The sequence below is a fragment of the Pristis pectinata genome, chromosome 5 (genome assembly GCF_009764475.1).
Source record: "Pristis pectinata isolate sPriPec2 chromosome 5, sPriPec2.1.pri, whole genome shotgun sequence".
NCBI lineage: Eukaryota > Metazoa > Chordata > Chondrichthyes > Rhinopristiformes > Pristidae > Pristis > Pristis pectinata.
In genome coordinates, this window is record NC_067409.1 from 2,163,512 (window position 1) to 2,184,624 (window position 21,113).

The following is a 21,113-nucleotide window of genomic DNA, read 5'->3' on the forward strand; positions in this document are numbered from 1 at the left end:
GGGGGAGTGGGGCAGGGGGAGTAGGGGTCTGTTCTCACTCCCCCCTCTCCTGCAGACGTGTGCGGGGACGAGGAAGTGCGGGGGAAGCTGCTGGAACTGAAGCACAAACACGACGCCGTCATGAAGGCTCAGGACAGGCGCCGGACGGCCCTGCAGAGGCGGACGTCCAGCACCGGCAGCCGGGGGTGAGTGGGGTCTGTCTCCGGGGTTGGGGGGGGCAGTGAGTGGTTGGGGTCCATCCCTTGGGTGGGGGATGGTGAGGGTGGGGTCCATTCCCCAGGGTGGGTCCCGTCCCCGGGAGGGGGGGGTGTGTCCCGGTGCCTGTACCCAGGATGGAGTGTGGGGGTAGATAAGGCCAGTGGTGGGGTGGGCTCACACTGAGTGACTATCTATGTGACCATGTGTGGGTGTGACCGTGTGTGTCAGTGTGACCGTGTGTCGGTGTGACTGCGCTCCATGTGTCGGTGTGACCACGGTCTGTGTGTCGGTGTGACCGTGTGTCGGTGTGACCGTGTGTGTCAGTGTGACCGTGTGTCGGTGTGACTGCGCTCCATGTGTCGGTGTGACCACGGTCTGTGTGTCGGTGTGACCGTGTGTCGGTGTGACCCCGTGTGTCAGTGTGACCGTGTGTCGGTGTGACTGCGCTCCATGTGTCGGTGTGACCACGGTCTGTGTGTCGGTGTGACCGTGTGTCGGTGTGACCCCGTGTGTCAGTGTGACCGTGTGTCGGTGTGACTGCGCTCCATGTGTCGGTGTGACCACGGTCTGTGTGTCGGTGTGACCGTGTGTCGGTGTGACCCCGTGTGTCGGTGTGACCGTGTGTCGGTGTGACCACGCTCTGCCTGCCCCCACAGGAAGGTGGTGCGTAAAGTGAGTGTGACGGAGAGGACCAACATGTACCGTCAGGAGCACAGGGACGAGGCGATGGCCTGGCAGCAGGCGGTCAGCAAGGACGGGGAGCCCGAGGACGAGGACGCACAGACCAACTCCGAGCTCAAACAGTACAGCTCGGTGAGGGCGGCTTCCTGCTCACGGAGGGGTGGGGCCGGGGGCGGGGGTGAGCTGGGCATTCAGTGTCAGAGCGGGGGGTGGGTTGGTGGGGGGGCTGAGTTACTGATTCAGCGTCGGGGCAGGGGGGGTGAGTTACTGATTCAGTGTCGGGGCGGGTGGGGGGGGTAAGTTACTGATTCAGTGTCGGGGTGGGGATGAGTTACTGATTCAGTGTCGGGGCGGGTGGGGGGGCTGAGTTACTGATTCAGCGTCAGGGCAGGGGGGGTGAGTTACTGATTCAGTGTCGGGGTGGGTGGGGGGTGAGTTACTGATTCAGTGTCAGGGTGGGTGGGGGCTGAGTTACTGATTCAGTGTCAGGGTGGGGATGAGTTACTGATTCAGTGTCGGGGTGGGGGCTGAGTTACTGATTCAGTGTCAGGGTGGGGATGAGTTACTGATTCAGTGTCGGGGTGGGTGGGGGGTGAGTTACTGATTCAGTGTCGGGGTGGGTGGGGGGTGAGTTACTGATTCAGTGTCGGGGTGGGTGGGGGCTGAGTTACTGATTCAGTGTCAGGGTGGGGATGAGTTACTGATTCAGTGTCAGGGTGGGGATGAGTTACTGATTCAGTGTCGGGGTGGGGGGTGAGTTACTGATTCAGTGTCGGGGTGGGTGGGGGCTGAGTTACTGATTCAGTGTCAGGGTGGGGATGAGTTACTGATTCAGTGTCGGGGTGGGGGGTGAGTTACTGATTCAGTGTCGGGGCCCTGACCATCCCTTATCTCCACAGGGCGCCATGTGGCGGGCAGGGGGAGACGAGGCCGTTGGGGAGCCCCCCCTGGTGAACGGTGCAGCACTGTCGGAGCCTGGACCAGAGCAGGGGCCAGATCAGGGGCCCGGGGGTGACGGGCCCGTCCTGGGCCCAGGACCAGGAGAGCTGAGCCGGGACGTGTCCCACCACACCCTGGCCGACCTGAAGCGGCAGCGGGCGGCCTCCAAACTACAGCGGCAGGTCCCGGGGGAGGAGCTCCCCCTGGGCGGGGCGGGCCCCGGCCCCACCCCCGGGCCTGTCTACTTCACCAGCTCCAGCGGGGACCCCCCCCTTGTCAGGTTCAAGGCCCCGGCCGAGGAGGCCCCGGGACCCAAGTCCCGCAGGTGCTGCCGGATGATGTAGGGGTGGGGGTCCCCGTGGGAGGGTGGGGGGTCTCACGGGGGGGGGGGGGAGGGGGGTTCCCCCCATGGGGGGGGGCGGTGGAGTGAGGGGCCGGACCGGGACAGGATCCCCCCACCCCCACCCCCAGAACTCAAGACCCTGGCACCTCCCACCCCACAATAGACACCAGCTAATTCTCGGCCTCAGCACCAGCACCGAGCCCACCCACTGACTCACCCCCACCCCCACACTTACTCCAACCCCCTGATTCACAGAACCAGCACATGCCGCCCCCATCCTCAGACACCCATCCCCCCCCCCCCCCCCCCCCCCAGTGGAGAGACCTGGGACACTTTGTCTGCACTTCAACAACGGATCCAGAACCTGCCCAGGAGCTGGGGAAGTATCACATTCCTGACCAGAGGGAGGGAGCTTCACCCTGTGTCTGACCCTGGGAGTGTGTGATGGGACGGTGCGGAGGGAGCTTCACCCTGTGTCTGACCCCGGGAGTGTGTGATGGGACGGTGCGGAGGGAGCTTCACCCTGTGTCTGACCCCGGGAGTGTGTGATGGGACGGTGCGGAGGGAGCTTCACCCTGTGTCTGACCCCGGGAGTGTGTGATGGGACGGTGCGGAGGGAGCTTCACCCTGTGTCTGACCCCGGGAGTGTGTGCTGGGACGGTGCGGAGGGAGCTTCACCCTGTGTCTGACCCCGGGAGTGTGTGATGGGACGGTGCGGAGGGAGCTTCACCCTGTGTCTGTTCCCGGGAGTGTGTGATGGGACGGTGCGGAGGGAGCTTCACCCTGTGTCTGACCCCGGGAGTGTGTGATGGGACGGTGCGGAGGGAGCTTCACCCTGTGTCTGACCCCGGGAGTGTGTGATGGGACGGTGCGGAGGGAGCTTCACCCTGTGTCTGACCCCGGGAGTGTGTGATGGGACGGTGCGGAGGGAGCTTCACCCTGTGTCTGACCCCGGGAGTGTGTGATGGGACGGTGCGGAGGGAGCTTCACCCTGTGTCTGACCCCGGGAGTGTGTGATGGGACGGTGCGGAGGGAGCTTCACCCTGTGTCTGACCCCGGGAGTGTGTGATGGGACGGTGCGGAGGGAGCTTCACCCTGTGTCTGACCCCGGGAGTGTGTGATGGGACGGTGCGGAGGGAGCTTCACCCTGTGTCTGACCCCGGGAGTGTGTGATGGGACGGTGCGGAGGGAGCTTCACCCTGTGTCTGACCCCGGGAGTGTGTGATGGGACGGTGCGGAGGGAGCTTCACCCTGTGTCTGACCCCGGGAGTGTGTGATGGGACGGTGCGGAGGGAGCTTCACCCTGTGTCTGACCCCGGGAGTGTGTGATGGGACGGTGCGGAGGGAGCTTCACCCTGTGTCTGACCCCGGGAGTGTGTGCTGGGACGGTGCGGAGGGAGCTTCACCCTGTGTCTGACCCCGGGAGTGTGTGATGGGACGGTGCGGAGGGAGCTTCACCCTGTGTCTGACCCCGGGAGTGTGTGCTGGGACGGTGCGGAGGGAGCTTCACCCTGTGTCTGACCCCGGGAGTGTGTGATGGGACGGTGCGGAGGGAGCTTCACCCTGTGTCTGTTCCCGGGAGTGTGTGATGGGACGGTGCGGAGGGAGCTTCACCCTGTGTCTGACCCCGGGAGTGTGTGATGGGACGGTGCGGAGGGAGCTTCACCCTGTGTCTGACCCCGGGAGTGTGTGATGGGACGGTGCGGAGGGAGCTTCACCCTGTGTCTGACCCCGGGAGTGTGTGATGGGACGGTGCGGAGGGAGCTTCACCCTGTGTCTGTTCCCGGGAGTGTGTGATGGGACGGTGCGGAGGGAGCTTCACCCTGTGTCTGACCCGGGAGTGTGTGATGGGACGGTGCGGAGGGAGCTTCACCCTGTGTCTGACCCCGGGAGTGTGTGATGGGACGGTGCGGAGGGAGCCTCACCCTGTGTCTGACCCCGGGAGTGTGTGATGGGACGGTGCGGAGGGAGCTTCACCCTGTGTCTGACCCCGGGAGTGTGTGATGGGACGGTGCGGAGGGAGCTTCACCCTGTGTCTGACCCCGGGAGTGTGTGATGGGACGGTGCGGAGGGAGCTTCACCCTGTGTCTGACCCCGGGAGTGTGTGATGGGACGGTGCGGAGGGAGCTTCACCCTGTGTCTGTTCCTGGGAGTGTGTGATGGGACGGTGCGGAGGGAGCTTCACCCTGTGTCTGACCTGTACAGTCCCTGCCCTGCGATTGAGACAGGAACTGAATTCACAAGGAGAAGCAGTGTTCCAGTCACCCAGTGAGCACAAGTAATTTGTTGTACTTTCAAAGAACGACAAATAAACATAAGATGCCCTGAGGTGGAGGGGCTTTGTGATCCTGGTGACGTGGTAGGTGGTCTCTCGCCCCAGGTCCCTGTGGCAGGGCTACCGTGTGGTCCCGTCACTAGCCGCAGTGCACGGTGCACTGACGTATCACTGCCGGTACCTGGACCCCTGCCTTTCAGCCCGTCTGCCCCCTGTCTGCTGCTCTCCATCTCCCCCGCCCCTTGCCCCTCCCTGTGGGAGGAACTCCCCCCTCTGCCGCTGCCTGTCGTCAGCTACCGGCTCGTCAGATGCAGTTGTGTGTTTGTGGCCCTTGTTTCTGCCAAGGGGACACTTCCTCCGGCCCCTCCACTCCCCCCCCACACTGGTGTATCAGCCGAGGCTCTCTCCCACCAGCTCCCCCAACCCCCCCAATCCCTCTCCGTCTCTCCCATTGTGTCCCATACATCCTCTCCGTCCTTTCCGCGTCCTGGTGTAGCACAGAAGCCCGACCTGTGCATCCATTCTCCAGCCACGTGGGTCGGTGCCACTCCCCTGCTGGTCAGTCCTCTGCCTGTAGGAAGGTGCCCAGGGGTTCCCTGCCCACAGGTACACGCCGTCACTGGTCAGTAACGACGAGAGGGGGTGGTGAGCCCTCATTGCACTGCCTGATCTACTCAGCCACGCATCTTGTTGCATTCCTGAGACTAACCCTGGGCTGGATGGTGACTGCCAGGTCCGTTCTGCTGCTCAGTACTGAGGAGGTTTTGGAGCGATGCACTCACAGAGGTCTGCACCTTCTGACGGGCTCCCTCAGGGAGGTGGGTGTGGCAGCAGAACTTCTGTTGATCCCCAGATTTGGGCCATTTATGTTGCTGAACCATTCGGTCCAGCCGGTGATCTCCGAGGTCCGGCCAGTGATTCCGAGGACCGCTGGTGATCGAGGGCCGCCGGTGATCTCCGAGGGCCGCCGGTGAGCCTGGGTTCCGTCCCACGGTTGCTGGTGACCTGGTCACCGTTACTGACGCTGTGTTCCGCACTTGTTGAGCCTGGCATCGAAACACCCCATCCGTGGCCCAGAACACAGGGCTGTCTCCTCACACGGTCTCTCCGAGTCGAGGATAACTGGTCCCCACTCCTGTTCCGGGGTGTGGGATCCACGGATTGGTCGGCTGTCCCTGCCGGATATGGATTCCCCCGAGGAATGCTGGCCGTGTTACAGGGTTTCCGCCCTCCCCCAAGACATCAGTGACACAGCCCCTCCCAGGAGCTGGATACTCCCTCCGTGCCCAGGTGTGATCCGAGCCCAGTGCTGGGCTCTCAGAGGGCAATGGCGCACATCCTGCCAGTGGTGGTCACAGTGTCCCAGGGCCGCTGGTACCTGCTGCAGCGGGTCCTGCTCTCAGCAGCTCACAGCTGCTCTTGCTTTCTCTTCTCCCTGTTTGATTTCTGGGATCTGGTCCTGCCCGAGGTTGTCCCACTCCCTCTCCCTGGGAACATGAGCAACAGCACAGTTGGGTCCCGATCGATCCGGACCACCACCCTGCGGGCTGGCGTCCAGCGGTCACTGCAGTGGGTCTGGCCCCAGCTCGCTGACCTTCCCACTGCTGCAGGCTGTTCAGTGGGGCAGCGGTTTGACTGGAATGTGTTACTCCATGCCAGGACTACGCCCTGTCCCAGACCGCGACATCCTGCCTGCACCCTGGGTCCACAGAGGGTCTGGGAGGGGTAAACTCCACTGTTGAAGTGACCGACAGTGGAAGAGCAAAACCCTGCAGGTGCTGGAAATCTGAGACAAAATCAGAAAACGCTGGAAACGCTCAGCTGGTCAGTCAGTGTCTGTGCAGAGAGAAACGGAGTTAACATTTCCTCCAGTGGGAACGTTTCTCTGTCATTGGAGAGGGAATGGCAGTGGGGGTGTGAGGGGAGCATGAAGCAGGGTTAGTGTAGGATCAGTGTAAATGGGTGGTTGGTGGCTAGCACAGAGTCGGTGGACCGAAGGGCCTGTATCTCTCTGACTCTGAGTATTACCAGTGTTTGAACTGCACAGTGAGCTCCAGCACGGTTTTGTGCTGGGAGCCGCCCAGTGTAAGCCCGTGCAGGGTAACGTCGTATCAGATCAGTGCCTCCTGTCGTCAGTCTCTGCTGTCGGGGGACGTCAGTCACCAGCGCTCCCCCGAAGTCCAGTCGTGGTTTGTCCGATGTGGGGGAGCAAAGAATGGGGTAACCCAGGGGCGGGGTCCGTGCTGTCGGGGGGCAGTGTTGCTGCACTGTTTGATATGTTGAAGCAGATTGTATAAAAAAAATGTAAATATACAGTTTATTAAAATTTAAAGTAACAAATTGTGAATAAAATATAGAAGGTATGTTGTGCATCAGTGAAGAATATAATTTAAAACCAGAAGAATTTCATTCAATAGATGTAAAGCTGTTGGAGACACAGACGGCAGACACTGGCATCTGGAGCAACACACAACCTGCTGCAGGAACTCAGTGGGTTGAGCAGCATCAGTGGGAGGGGGGTGGGGAAGGAATTCTCGATGATTTGGGTGGACTGAGTGTGTGTATAACGGTGAGGCAGGTCAGGCGTTCGTGAGGCACAGGCTTCAGCATCGTGGGGAAGCTGGAGACGGCTCAGTCCGAGCCTGCCTCCAGGCATCTTCCCTCCGAGCACCCTGATCCAGGATGCTCCTCTGTCTCACAGAGGCACATCTCCCCGAGGGAATCGTGAACTGGAGCGTCACTCCCACGCGTCAGTCTCACCCATGCTGTGGGTTTATCTTCAGGGTTGTGGGTGAGTTTTGGACACCAAGGTGAGTCAAGATGTACCCTGCACAGGTATGTGGATTGGAAAGGTTTAGAGGGATATGGGCCAAACCTGGGAAAATAGGACTTGTTCAGTTAGACAACTTGGTTAGCATGGATGAGTTAGGCCGAAGGGCCTGTTTCCCTGCTCTATGGGTTACGTTAACCCAGACCATTTCGTTTGTTTATTTCAATCCAACCAGTTGGTACCTGTTACCTGACACACAAGCTGGCCATTTGTCCCAGCTGGGTGCAGTGAAATCCCACTAGTCCCACCCTGCTGCCCTAGTTCCCCCAGTGCCCGTCAGCTCCCCGTCACTGCCTGCCTACACTGGCGTTCGTTTAAGCAGCTGATTAACCTATTAGCAGATCTTCAGGGTGTGGGAGGAGGTTTCCTGACCGCTCAGTGCCCCTGAAGTCTCACACAGGACCTAGACGGGTGTGCTGACCTCCCTAAGTCACCAGGCTCGACAAATTCTAACTGAAATCTGAAATAAAAACAGAAAATGCTGAAAACACTTAGCAGGTCAGGCAGCGTCTGTGGAGGGAGAAACAGCGTGAAGGTTTCAGTCCTTCCAGGTGAGGAAGCTTGAGGAGTAGCACCTTGTGTCTGGCGTGTTGCAGCCTTTTGTACGTAACAGCATAACCACACCGCTACTGCCCCCGTTAACCCATCGGACCTGGTCTTGCCCTGTCACAGATATTTCCCCTTGTCCTATCCAGCCCTCCCACCTTCCCTGCAACTTAAAACCAGTCTTTTTTCCCACCTCTCCCAGTTCTGACACATGGAGTCCGAGCTGAAACCACCTCCACACACACTGACTGATCTGCTGAGTATTTCCAGCATTTTATCTCCGGTTTCCCGCATCCGCGGGGTTGTGCACTTTGCTCCGGGTCAGTGGCGTGTGTTAACTCCCGTGCGATCTGCTACTGAATTCTCATTCACGTCATCACCCTTTCTTGCCTCGGAAACAAGTTTTGTTCTTTGCAGCCATAAACATTCCAGTGGTTTTCTTTTAATGTGCAGTTTTAGTGTCACGTAATTCCAACATAGCTAAACCCCTCTTCACTTCACAGTCTAAATGTCCTGACCCACGTAAACTCCTCTCTCACGGTCTGAGGTGCAAAAGTGCTTCCACAATTACCGTCACAAGAATGGGGGCAGTTATTTAGCTGCACTTATGATTATTTTTGTCAGTTACTTCTTGCCTTCAGTGCCGGCATTCGGTGCTCAGTACTGACCAGATCTGCAAAATGTTTGTACAGGGGGTACAGGTGGGAGGGGTACGTGAGGGAGGGGGTAGATGGTGTGCAGGTGAGGTGGGGGGTACATGGGGGTGTGTACAGGTGTGGGGGGGTACGTAGGGGGGGTGTACAGGTGAGGGGGGTACATGGGGTGGTGCGTGGGGGGGGGTACGTGCAGGTGTGGGGGGTACGTGAGGGGGTGTACAGGTGAGGGGTGGTACAGGTGCGGGGGGTACATGAGGGGGTGTACAGGTGAGGAGTGGTACAGGTGCGGGGGGGTACATGAGGGGGTGGTACAGGTGGGGGGGGGTACGTGAGGGGGTGTACAGGTGAGGGGTGGTACAGGTGCGGGGGGGTACGTGAGGGGGTGTACAGGTGAGGGGTGGTACAGGTGCGGGGGGGTACGTGAGGGGGTGGTACAGGTGGAGGGGTACAGGTGGGGGGGGGTACGTGAGGGGGTGTACAGGGTCTGTGTGAAGGATCAGCAGTAGCTCCCCACGAGCGAGTGCTCCAGGATGAAGAACCTCTGGCCAGACCGCCGCAGGGTGAGGAGCTGCAGGGGGACACGGTCGACGGGCGAGGGGAAGGGGTTCAGGCTGACCTTGGCCACAGGCAGCCGGATGACACGACCCAGGGCGAAAGACAGAGGAGGCAGCGAGAGGGGGGGCAGCCGGAGCTCTGTGGAGCAGAGAGAGAGAGGGGGGGGGAACCATCACACAGTGAAATACAGACCCCAACCAGACCCAGCGACCCCCCCCCCAACCAACAACTGGACCCAGCGACCTCCACCCATCAACCCCCACCCAGCGACCCCCCCCCCACCCATCGACCCCTCCCAGCAAACCCCCCCTCCATCCATCAACCCCTTCCAGTGGGGGAGGCGGGGGCAGCCGGAGCTCTGTGGAGCAGAGAGAGGGGGACCATCACACAGTGAAATACAGACCCCACCCCACAACCAGACCCAGCGACCCCCACCCATTGACCCTTCCCAATGACCCCCCACCCAGTGATGGGACCCATGACCCAGTGACCCCCACACAGTGATGGGACCCATGACCCCTACACTGTGAAAGGGACCCATGACCCAGTGACCCCCCCCCCCACCCAATGACGGAACCCATGACCCGACCCAGGGGACACTGTCTGACCCACCATGGGTGCCCAGCACCCTGTCACTCTGCGCTTAGCTCCAGAGCCAGTACTCACTCTCCGTTGTCACCGACTTCCTCGTCTCCCCCAGTCTCAGGATGGCCCGGTCCCTGCCGACAAGGAGAAGTCCTGTCAATAAACGGGGCTCGGGCACCGCCCCACCTCAGGCCCACTGACGGAGCAGGGGGTCACCACCCTACCACTTGGAACATTTGGGGTACAAACCAATCATCAGACAGGGAGACCGCAGATGCTGGAATCGGGAGCAACACACAACCTGCTGGGGGAACTCAGCGGGTCGAGCAGCGTTTGTGGGGGCAGAGGGGTTGTCGATGTTTCGGGTCAAGACCCTGCCTCAGGACCGAGTTCTCAGTTCCTCCAGCAGTTTGTCTGTTGCTGGAATGAGATGGAATGGAGGTGACCTTCAGTAACATTTGGGGAGTTGGGCTGTCACACGGCTGTGGAATGTGGTTCAGTGTGGCAGGAGTTTCACAACAGCACCTCCTCTCCCACCAAGGACAAGGGTAGTGGGGGCAGGGGGACACCACCACCTGCAGGCTCCCCTTGCACCTCGTTGTCTGCCTGCACTGCACCTTCTCTGTAACACTATGTTCTGTTTTCCTTTTCTACGACCTCCATGTACTTATGGACTGATCTGCATGGATGGCACGCAAAGTTATTCACTGTATCTTGGTACACATGACAATAATAAACCAACGTACCAATTACTCACGGACCAGCCTGACATGGAAATGTATCGCCGTTCATTCACCGTCACTGGGTCTAAATCCTGGAGCTCCCTCACCAGGAGAACTAAATCCTGGAGCTCCCTCCACACCAGCACCGTGGGAGTTCCCTCACCAGAAGGACTAAATCCTGGAGCTCCCTCCACACCAGCACCGTGGGAGCTCCCTCACCAGAAGGGCTGCAGCTGTTCAAGAAGGCAGCTCAGCCTCAACTTAGAACATAGAACAGCACAGGAACAGGCCCTTCGGCCCAGAATGTTGGGCCAAACTAATTAAACTAGTAACTAAACGTCCAATTAAACTGATCCCGTCTGCCTGCACCATGTCCATATTCCCCTTTCTCTGCACATCCAAATGCCTATCTAAGAGCCTCTTCTATCGTATCTGCCTCCACCACCCCTGGCAGCCCGTTCCAGGCACCCACCACTCTGTGTGTAGAAGAACTTGCCCCGTACATCTCTTTTGAACTTACCCTCCTCTCACCTTAAATGCATGCCCTCTGGTATCAGACATTTCAACCCTGGGAGAAAGATACCAGCTGCATACCCTATCTCTGCCTCTCGTAAACCTCTATCAGGTCTCCCCTCAGCCTCCGCCGCTCCAGAGGAAACAACCCAAGTTTGTCCAAGCTCTCCTCACAGAACACGCCCTCGATTCCAGGCAGCATCCTGGTGAACCTCTTCTGCACCTTCTCCAAACCTTCCACATCCTTCCTGTAATGAGGCGACCAGAACTGAGTGCAATACTCCAGATGCAGCCTAACCAGAGTTTTATAAAGCTGCAGCATAGTTTCCCGACTCTTGAACTCAATGCCTCGACTAATAAAGGCAAGCATGCTGTACACCTTCTTCACCGCCCTGTCAACCTGTGTGGCCATTCGCAGGGAGCTATGGACTTGGACCCCAGGATTCCTCTGCACATCAACACTGTTAAGGGTCCTGCCATTGTACACTTGATCTCCCAAAGTGCAACATCTCACACTGAGCCGGATTAAACTCCATCTGCCATTTCTCCGCCCATATCTACAACTGATCTATATCCCGCTGGATCCTTTGGCAATCTTCTACGCTATCCACACCAGCAATCTCAGTATCGTCTGTGAATTTACTAACCCACCCATCCAGACTTTCATCCAGGTCATTTATATATATCACAGACAGCAGGGGTCCCAGTACGGATCCCTGCAGAACACCACTAGTCACAGACCTCCAGCCAGAACAAGTGCCATCGACCACTACCCTCTGTCTTCTATGGACAAGCCAATTCTAATCCAAACGGCCAAGTCACCGTGGATCCCATGCATCTTAATCTTCTGGATGAGCTTCCCATGAGGGACCTTGTCAAACGCCTGACTCAAATCCATGTCAACAACATCCACAGCTCCACCTTCACTGATCACTTTGGCACCTCCTTGAAAAACTCAATCAACCTTCTCAAGGGGTAGCCAGGGGTGGGAGATAGACGCGGCCCAGGGTCCCAGGGTCCAGAGAATCAGTAAATCAATGTAAACTTCCAGCGATTAATGAGATCAATAGAGCAGGAGGCATCTGACTACACGACTCACCTTGTGGACCCCCTGCTCCTGCTCAATCCCCACCACACCCACGCCCTCCCGCACCCCTCCCCGCTCGAGAGCCTGACCTGGCGACCTTTGGCAGGAGGAGCACGGTGTTGAGGTTGGGACCCTCCTCCGGCGCCCCCTCCGCTGCCCTCAGCTCCTGCAGTTCCTGCTGCAGCTGCAGCTCACAGAAGTAGTTGACGGCCTCGATCGGACGCACCGTGTCCAGGGAGCCCGGAGTCTGGGACGCAGACAGACGCAGGGCAGACGCCTTCCCAGGTCTCTGGTTCACCTGTCGACAGGCAGCAAGAGGTTCACCTCCAACTCCCCCGATCCCAGGGGTCCAGACTTCCCCCGACCCAGGGGTACAGACCCAGGGGCACAGACACCCCCCCAACCCCAGGGTACAGAACCACCCCCCCGACCCTGGGGTACAGACTCCACCCCCCACCACCCCCAGTCCACAGAGTACAGACTCCCCCCCAGACCCAAGGGTACAGACTCCACCCCCACCCCCACCCCACAGGGTACAGACACCCCCCAGACCTTGGGGTACAGACTCCCCCATCCCCCCACACCCCAGGATTCAGGATGCACCAGAATCCAACGACTGAGCTTGATCCCAATAAGCAGCCCCCTCCCCTGCCCTGCCCCTCTCCTCCCCCCATTCCCAGCTCTTGCCACCACTGCTCCATCCAGCCAGAGGGTGGGGTTGAACCTGCCCCCCCGAGGGGCGGTGAAGTGAGGAGAGAGAGGTGGTGTGGTGGGGAGGGGCGAGGTGAAGGGGGAGGGGAGGGAAGGTAGGAGGGTGAAGGGGGGGGGGGTGGGTGAAGGAGGGGGGTGGATTGAGCCAGGCTCTCCGGCCGTACTAACACTGACCTTGTGGTGCCCGCGGGGGTCGGTGCTGGGGGAGACGGGGATGGTGGCGCTCAGTGTGTTCCCGGCCTTCAGAGACCGTGCGGCACCTTGGATGTGGTCCTGGTGGGGGGGGGGGGAGTGGGGGGAGTGGGGGGAGAGACTGTTAACGTGATTCACTCCGGTCAGTCACACCCGCCCCCAGACATCCCCACCGGTCAGTCACACCCACCCACCCCACCAGTCAGTCACACCCGCCCCCCGGACATCCCCACCGGTCAGCCACACCCCCCCCCGGACATCCCCACCGGTCGGTCCCACTGGCCCACAGACATCCCCACCGGTCTGTCCCACCCGCCCCGGGACATCCCCACCGGTCGGTCACACCCCCCCCCCCCCCCCCCCCCGGACATCCCCACCAGTCACACCCACCCACCCTACTGGTTGGTCCCACCCGCCCCCAGACATCCCCACTGGTCAGTCACACCCACCCACACCACCGGTCGGTCCCACCCGTCCCCCGGACATCCCCACCAGTCAGTCACACCCGCCCATGGACATCCCCACCGGTCTGTCCCACCCGCCCCGGGACATCCCCACCGGTCGGTCACACCCACCCCCGGACATCCCCACCAGTCACACCCACCCACCCTACTGGTTGGTCCCACCCGCCCCCGGACATCCCCACCGGTCAGTCACACCCACCCACACCACCGGTCGGTCCCACCCGCCCCCCCGGACATCCCCACTGGTCGGTCCCACCCACCCACGGTCATCCCCACCGGTCAGTCACACCCGCCCCCGGACATCCCCACCAGTCAGTCTGGTACCTTGAACTTTTGTATCCACTTCCTGAGCCAGGCCTGGCTTAAGCTGCGCAGTTTGTGTGTGGGTGGCCCACTCTGGTTGTCTCTGCCTCCCCATGAGCTCAGCTCCACCTCAAAGTAGTTGTGGGGGTCCTGCAGACCCAGCCCATGCAGCATGGCTTTGACGGTGTTCCTGGAAAACAGTGGGATCTTGGGTGTGGGTCAGTATCCCAGGGCAATGGACAACATTCTCTTCTGGCCCAGTCACAACTCAGCTGCTGCTGTGACCCACAGCAACACCGTTCCTACCTCAGGGGGTCAGAACACTCCTGACCCTTCTTCCTACCTAAACAGAGCCCTCCAAAATATATGTCCTGGCTGCCAGCCTGTGTCTGTTGATCTAGACTAGCCCCTGGTGCCTCTTGCCAAAGCCTTAAATCCCTCCTTGTTCCCCTGGTAGCCTCCTGCAACCCTCCAGAACCCCCACGGATGCTGCCTGACCCGCCGAGTTCCTCCAGCAGATTGTCTGCTCCCATCTGCAGCCTCCCCCACCTCCAATTCTGAGCCCAGATGTAATCAGTCCACCGTCGGCAGCCTTGCCTTCGGCTGTCTGGTCCCGAGCTGTGGAACTCCCTCCCTACGCTCTTCACTCCTCCTTCACCATCTACTGCTTTGACCAACTTTTGGTCACCTGTCCTCACAGCCACATGTTTTGTTTGATAATCACTCCGATAAGTCAAATGCCCAAGAGGGGCTGAATATCCCACAATGAATCACCCAGCCCCCCACTCCCTGAACCTCCCTCAGGTCAAGGGTAGACATGATCTGGACACCAAAGGAGCTGGACACTGTTCATGGCCAAGTTGCCTCCATGGTTGATTGGAAGGTAGAAGCAGAAGTAGACCTCCGAGACCCTTTAGGCTGCTCCCCCACCCACGGAGATCATGACTACTCGCCCCAATCCCCTCCACGGTCAAAGCTCTGATGAAACTGATGAACTCAGCACCACAGCCCTCTGAGCACAAGGACACCAAATATTCACAGCCTTCTGTCTAGAGGATCTCACCTCCAGTCATAGAGTCACACAGCAAGGAAAGAGGTCCTTTGGCCAGACTCGTCCATGCTGACCATGGTGCCCACCTGAGCTAGTCCCATTTGCCCAGGTTTGGCCCATATCCCTCAAAACCTTCCCTATCTGTGTACCTGTCCAACTGTCTTTTAAATGTTTTTAATGTACCTGCCTCACCCACTGCCTCTGGCAGCTCGTTCCATATACGGACCACCCTCTGGGTAAGAAAGTGGCCCTTCAGGTCCCCTTTAAATCTTTTCCCTCTCACCTTAAACCTGTGCCCTCTAGTTTTAGACTCCCCCACCCCAGGGAAAAGACTGTGACTTCACCTTATCCACACCCCTCGTGATTTTATAAATATCAGTAAGGACACCCCTCCCTCCAGGGAAGAAAAACCAGCCTACCCAGCCTCTCCTTATACCTCGAGCCCTCCAGTCCTGGTAACACCCCTGTGAACCTTTGCTGTACCCTCTCCAGCTTAATCACGTCCTTCCAATAGCTGGGAGACCAGAACTGCACACAGTGCTCGTGTGGTCTCAGCTGTAGAGTTGACCTGCACACAGGATTGGGAACTGTTGGAATCCTCTCTCCATCGGAGATGTTGAAGAAAAGGACGGATCCTGTTTAGGAGACTCCGAGGTGGAGGGGTTAGGTGGGAAGGATGGAATTGGACCGAGGCATCAGGGACGATCTCATTGAATGTGGGAGCAGGTTCGAGGGTCTGGACAGCCCCTTGGTGTTCTGTCTGCAGTGGTTACATAAAACATACAGCACACACAGTACAGCACAGGAACAGGCCCTTCAACCCACCATGTCTGCACCGAACACGATGCCAAATTAAACTAAATCCCTTCTGCCTGCACGTGATCCACATCCCTCCATTCCCGGCCTGTCCATGTGTCTGTCTAGCAGCCTCTTAAACCCCTCTATCATACCTGCCTCCACCCCCACCCCTGGCAGCCCGTTCCAGGCCCCCACCTCTCTCTGTGTAATCCCACACTTTAACCTTTCCCCCTCTCACCTGAAATGTATGTCCTCTAGCATTTTACATTTCGACCCTGGGAAAAAGATTCTGCCCGTGTTCTCTATTTATTCTCTCATAATTATAGCTCATACCCTCTAATCCAGGCAGCAGCCTGGTGAACCTCTTCTGCACCCTCTCCAAAGCCCCCACACCCTTCCTGTGATGGGGAGACCAGAAATGCACACACTACTCCAGATGTGGCCTAACCCAAGTTTTATACAGCTGCAATGTGACGTCCTGACTCTTGTACTCAGTGCCCCGAGCAATGATTTTGCAGTTTGCATGAGGGAGAGGTCACTAACCTGAGAATAATGTCACTCTGCAAGAACTGGACCATTAGCTCCACAAACAGCTCCTTGGAGTGAGGTATCAACTCCTTCAGTGCCCACAAGGCAGTCCGGATAAATTCCCGCTGCTCACGGATCTGGTTTCACAGGTACAGAGAGTACTGTTACTGCCAACCCTACTGAAACCTCTGCAGAGACAAACCTTGCTGGAACTGGAACTGAGACTGGTTCGTGCCCCAAGACAACAGCCGCCCGCTGCCACGATAGAGGCACAGGGACCTGCAGCAAGAAACAAACTGCTGAAGGAACTCACTGCAGGATCTGACAGTTCCTCTCCCCCCACAGATGCTGCTCGACCCGCTCAGTTCCTCCAGCAGATTGCTCGTTGTACTGGTGTTGGTTCTTGCTACATTATCACAGTCCTGCATTTCACTAACGCCAAACCGTCCATTCTGCGATGGTATATCTGACACCCACCTGCCTCCTCCCACCGCTCCCCCCCTCCAGCACCACGTCCCTAATCACCCATCACCAACCTTCGCCCCCAACACCCCGCTCCACATCCCTTCCGCTCTCAGCCATAGAATCGTTTACAGCAAGAGGCCACTCCACCCATCCCATCTCTCCTAGCTCCGTGCACCAACCCCTGCAGTCCCAGCCCTGTGCAATCCCCCACTCCTCCAGGTGCCCATCCAAACCCCCGGTGAAAGCCCCGAGTGACTCTGTTCCCAGTTGTCCCACAGGTGGTGAGCTCCTGGACCCCGTTGCCAGGACTAAGGTTGGGTGAGGGGTAGAATCTTGGGGGGGGGGGTTTGATGGGAATGTGGGGAGAGTAACATGGGATGTGTGAATGGGCCAGCATTGACAGTGGGCTGAAGGGCCTGTGTGACCATCATCCGTTACTGGGGGGGGGGGGGGGGGGTCACAGCCCTGGTGATGGACAGGGGGAGGGGTCATGGCCCTGGTGATGGAAGGGAGAGGGGAGGGGATCCACAGCCTTGCAGAGAGTGGGGGGCTGCCCCGGTGGAGGCGAGGAGGGCGGGAGGTTCCTCCTCTCCAACGTTGCCGGTTCCGGCGGCGGGGAACCGTACCTCTGCCTGTGGGGGGTTGGACCCGCTGAGGACGGCGGTCAGAGTCTCGTGAGCCAAGCGCGTAATGTTCGGAGGCTGCGATGGCAACAACGTGACCAGGGCCTTGGTGACCCCCTCCTTCACCTCGTACTCGGCTACCCTCAGCTGGTCGATGAGCATCAGCACAAAGTCCTCCTCCATCAGAGCCGGTGGGAACGTCTGCAGGGTACAGGGGAACAAGCCAGCAGGAACTGGTTTAGCATTGTCACACGGACCAACACACAGTGAGAAGCCTCTGTCTGCACACCATCCCGACACATCATTCCGTGCGTAGGTACATTGCAGGAGGACAAAAGAGAAACAGAATGCAGAATAAAGATTTACAGCATAATCAAAGACCCCTCCCACCCTGGACAGTCTCTCTTCTCCCCCCTCCCATCGGGCAGGAGATACAAAAGCCTGAAAGCACGTACCACCGGGCTCCAGGACAGCTTCTATCCCACTGTTATAAGACTAGTGAATGGTCCCCTAGTACAGTAATGTGGGCTCTTGACCCCACAATCTACATCGTTCTGACCTTGCACCTTATTGTCTGCCTGCACCGCACTTTCTCTGTAAATGTGACACTTTATTCTGTTTTCTGTTACTGTTTTAACCTGTACTACATCAATGCACCGTGTAATGAATTGATCTGTACAAATGTTATGCAAGACAAGTTTTTCACTGCACCTCAGTACAAGTTACAATAATAAACCAATTTACAGAGAAAGTGCAGTGCAGGCAGATAATAAGGTGCAAGGGCCATGATGAGGTAGATTGAGAGGTCAAGAGTTTGTCTTTATTGTACAAGAGGTCCGTTCAAGGGTCTGATAACAGCAGGACGGAAGCTGTCCCCGAGCCTGGCGGAGTGTTCACTCTTGAGGGACCAGAAGAACAGCCTGTGGGTGGCTGCAGAGGGTGTGGGCACAGATCTTAATGAATACTTCATCTTCACAGATCAGCCACAATGTGTAGCTGTGGCTAAAGAGGAAGCAAAAAACATTGGGTAGAACAACCAACGTAAACGAGTTTGTGTCTTTGAAACCAGATATTTCGCCAGCCCCCCGGTGAAATACGTCCCAAGTGATTCAAAGAGGATGGAAGCTGTGTTGGCTGTGACCATCACTTGTAACCTCGCTGGTTCCAGTGGTGGTGCTGGAGGACTGGAGACAAGGGGGTTGAAGGGTTGTTGGGATAACCAAGTAATGACAGGCCAGTTAGTTTAACTTATTGGGATCGATGCTCAGGGATGCTATAACCCAACATGTAGAGAGGCACTGGAGTAGCCAAGGTGGGTCACCAGGGAAAAGTTATCTAATGATGATTATTTTTGGTGAGGTTAGGAGGGTCGATGTGGGTGTTGTAGTCCATGTAGTATACACGGATTTCCACAAGGCTTTTTACAAGGTCCAATGTAGAAGGTTGGTCAGAAATGTAAAGGCCACAGGATCCAATGGAGAGCAGGAAATTGGATCCAAGGTTGCATCAGTTGAAGGAACGAAAGGGTCACGGCTGAGGGGTGTTTGTGTGACTAGAGGTTTGTTACTGAGGGGCTTCACAGACCTCTGTACTGGCCCTTGCCTTTTGTAATACATTGACATTTAAATGTAGAAGGCATGTACAGATTTTTGCATGAAACTGGCCATTGTTGACAGTGAGGAGAGCAAGTCTACTGCAAGAAGGTGCAGCTCGACACTGTTGGACAGTCAAGTGTCCAATGGACTTTAATGCAGGCAACCTGAGGTGATGCATCGGAGGAAGTGCCACAATGTGGAGACTGTATTCAAAGGGGAAGCAAGAAATATTGAGCAGAACAACCAACATAAAAGAGGACATATTAAAGAGCTTAAGTGTCTTTGAAACTGGATAAATTTCCAGCCCCCAGTGAAATACGTTCCAAGTTATTCAAACGGGATGGAAGCTGTGGTGGCTGTGACCATCGATTTTTTACCTCCCTGGTTTCAGGAGCAGTGCTGGAGGACTGGAGACAGGGGGTTGGAGGGATGTTGGGGTAGTGATCGGTGAGGGAACGTACAGTGAATGGGGGGGTGTTGAGGGAACAGAGGGACCATGGAGTATACGCCTACACATCTTTAAGGGTTATAGGACTGGTCAACAAGGGGTTTGAAAGGCACACAGGAGATGTTTCCCTTTGTTAACCGAGGCACTGAATAGAGGGAGAGGGAGGACATGCTGGAACTGCAAACACTAGTGAGGCCACAGCTCGAGTTCTGCTGCCAGGTCTGGTCACAGGAAGGACATGACGGCACTGGGGAGGGTGTAGAGGTGATTGACCGGGTGACCACCAGTGGAAGATCGAGGCGCTAGGTTTATTTCCCTCACAACAGAGGAGGCTGAGGAGAGATGTCACTGACGTGTAAAGTTATGGGAAGGTCCCATTTCCCTCAGCACGGTGGGCCGCAGAAGGTCGCTCCGAGAGCTGGAGTGCTCGGTTCTTACATCGGAATCGACACTGGGGAAGGCTTTACTGAACCAGGCCTCCTCCTTGAACCGTTGAACCAGCAGTGAGAGAGGAGGTGAGGTAGGCGCTTCTAGTTTCTGCAGCGAAGATCTGCCCCGGACCGGACTGGGCCTGGATATCGGGCTGGGGATCTTCTCTACCTCTGGTTCCTGTGTAGAGAATCATTCAACCACGTCAGGCAACGTCCACCAGTCCCAGGGTAGGGACAGCATGGGTTAGTCACAGAGCCAATCTCCTTGCACCGTCCCAGCACCAATCTCCCCAGAGCTTGACTGATCTCTGAGACCCAGACCCATCTCCCCGAGACCCCGACTGATCTCCAAGACCCTGACCGATTCCCCGAGACCCTGCCCGATCTCTGGGTCCCCGACCGATCCACCCGAGACCCTGACTGATCTCTGAGGCCCCAACTGATCTCCCCTGGAGCCCTGACATCTCCTGGACCCCCAGACCGACCCCCCAACCCCCCCCGGACCCTCTGACTGATACCACCCCCCCCAGACTGATCCCTCCTCAGGACTCCCCAACCGATTTCCACCCCCCGCCTCACGGACCCCCTGCCTGACACCCCCCCCCCAGGGCTCCCCTACCGATTTCCCCACCCCCTGGACCCCCTGACCGATCTCTCCCCAGGACCCCCTGACCAATTTCCCCCCAGGACACCCCGACCGATCACCCCCCCCCCCGGATGCCCCGGGCTCCACTGGTCACAGCCTCACACCCCCAACAGTGACCCATTGATTCACTGCCCACCAGCACCGGTACACTCCCCACAGACTCCGTGCACTCAGTTTGTTCAATGTCCTCACAATGCACCTTACAGTCACAGAGTGGTACAGCACCCAGGTCCTTCGGCCACCACGTACTAGAACGGACGTGGAGAGGATGTTTCCATCAGTGGGAGAGTCCGGGATCAGAGGGCACAGCCTCAGAATAAAGGGACGTCCCTTTAGAACTGAGATGAGGAGGAATTTCTTCAGCCAGAGGGCGGTGAATCTGTGGAACTCGTTGCCACAGAGGGCTGTGGAGGCCAAGTCATCGGGTGAGTTTAAGACAGAGATTGATAGGTTTTGATCAGTGAGGGGGCTAAGGGTTACAGGGAGAAGGCAGGAGAATGGGATGAAAAAAATCAGCCATGATTGAATGGCAGAGCAGACTCGATGGGCCGAATGGCCTAATTCTGCTCCTATATCAAAGTATTGAGTATAGGAGTTGGGATGTTATGGTGAGGTTGTGTGCAGTTCTGGTCACCTAACTACGGGAAGGATATCAGTAAGACTGAAAGAGTGCAGAGGAGATTTACTAGAATGTTGCCGGCTAAGAGGAAGGAGATTAGAAAGAGATTAGGAGAGCCAGAAGGGGACATGAGAAGGCCTTGGCGGGCAGGATCAAGCAAAACCCAAGGCGTTCTACAAGTATGTGAAGAGTAAGAGGATGAGATGTGAAAGGATAGGGCCTATCAAGTGCAGCAGTGGGAAAGTGTGTATGGATCCGGAAGAAATAGCGGAGGTACTTAATGAATACTTTACGTCAGTATTCACCACG

At 57.7% G+C, this 21,113-nt stretch overlaps 1 protein-coding gene and 1 long non-coding RNA gene across 4 annotated transcripts in view; one reads left to right on the top strand and one right to left on the bottom strand.

Annotated features, from left to right (window-relative positions):
• The window catches only part of ppp1r16a (protein phosphatase 1, regulatory subunit 16A), a 118,818-nt gene extending 114,829 nt beyond the window's left edge, over window positions 1-3,989 (top strand). For all 3 annotated transcript variants that reach the window (XM_052016468.1, XM_052016470.1, XM_052016469.1), the window contains exons 9-11: window positions 56-185; window positions 855-1,011; window positions 1,779-3,989. In XM_052016468.1, coding sequence (XP_051872428.1) covers window positions 56-185; window positions 855-1,011; window positions 1,779-2,162 — 671 coding nt within the window. In that variant the 3' untranslated portion in view covers window positions 2,163-3,989. The remainder of the gene's footprint in view (window positions 1-55; window positions 186-854; window positions 1,012-1,778) is intronic.
• Window positions 3,990-12,195: 8,206 nt separating this feature from the next.
• Window positions 12,196-13,743, bottom strand: LOC127570707 (uncharacterized). Its single transcript, XR_007956382.1, has 3 exons — window positions 13,622-13,743; window positions 12,816-12,914; window positions 12,196-12,228 (listed from the first exon to the last, which is right to left on the bottom strand). It is a non-coding gene; the product is annotated as an uncharacterized LOC127570707 (long non-coding RNA).
• Between the last annotated feature and the right edge of the window lie 7,370 nt (window positions 13,744-21,113).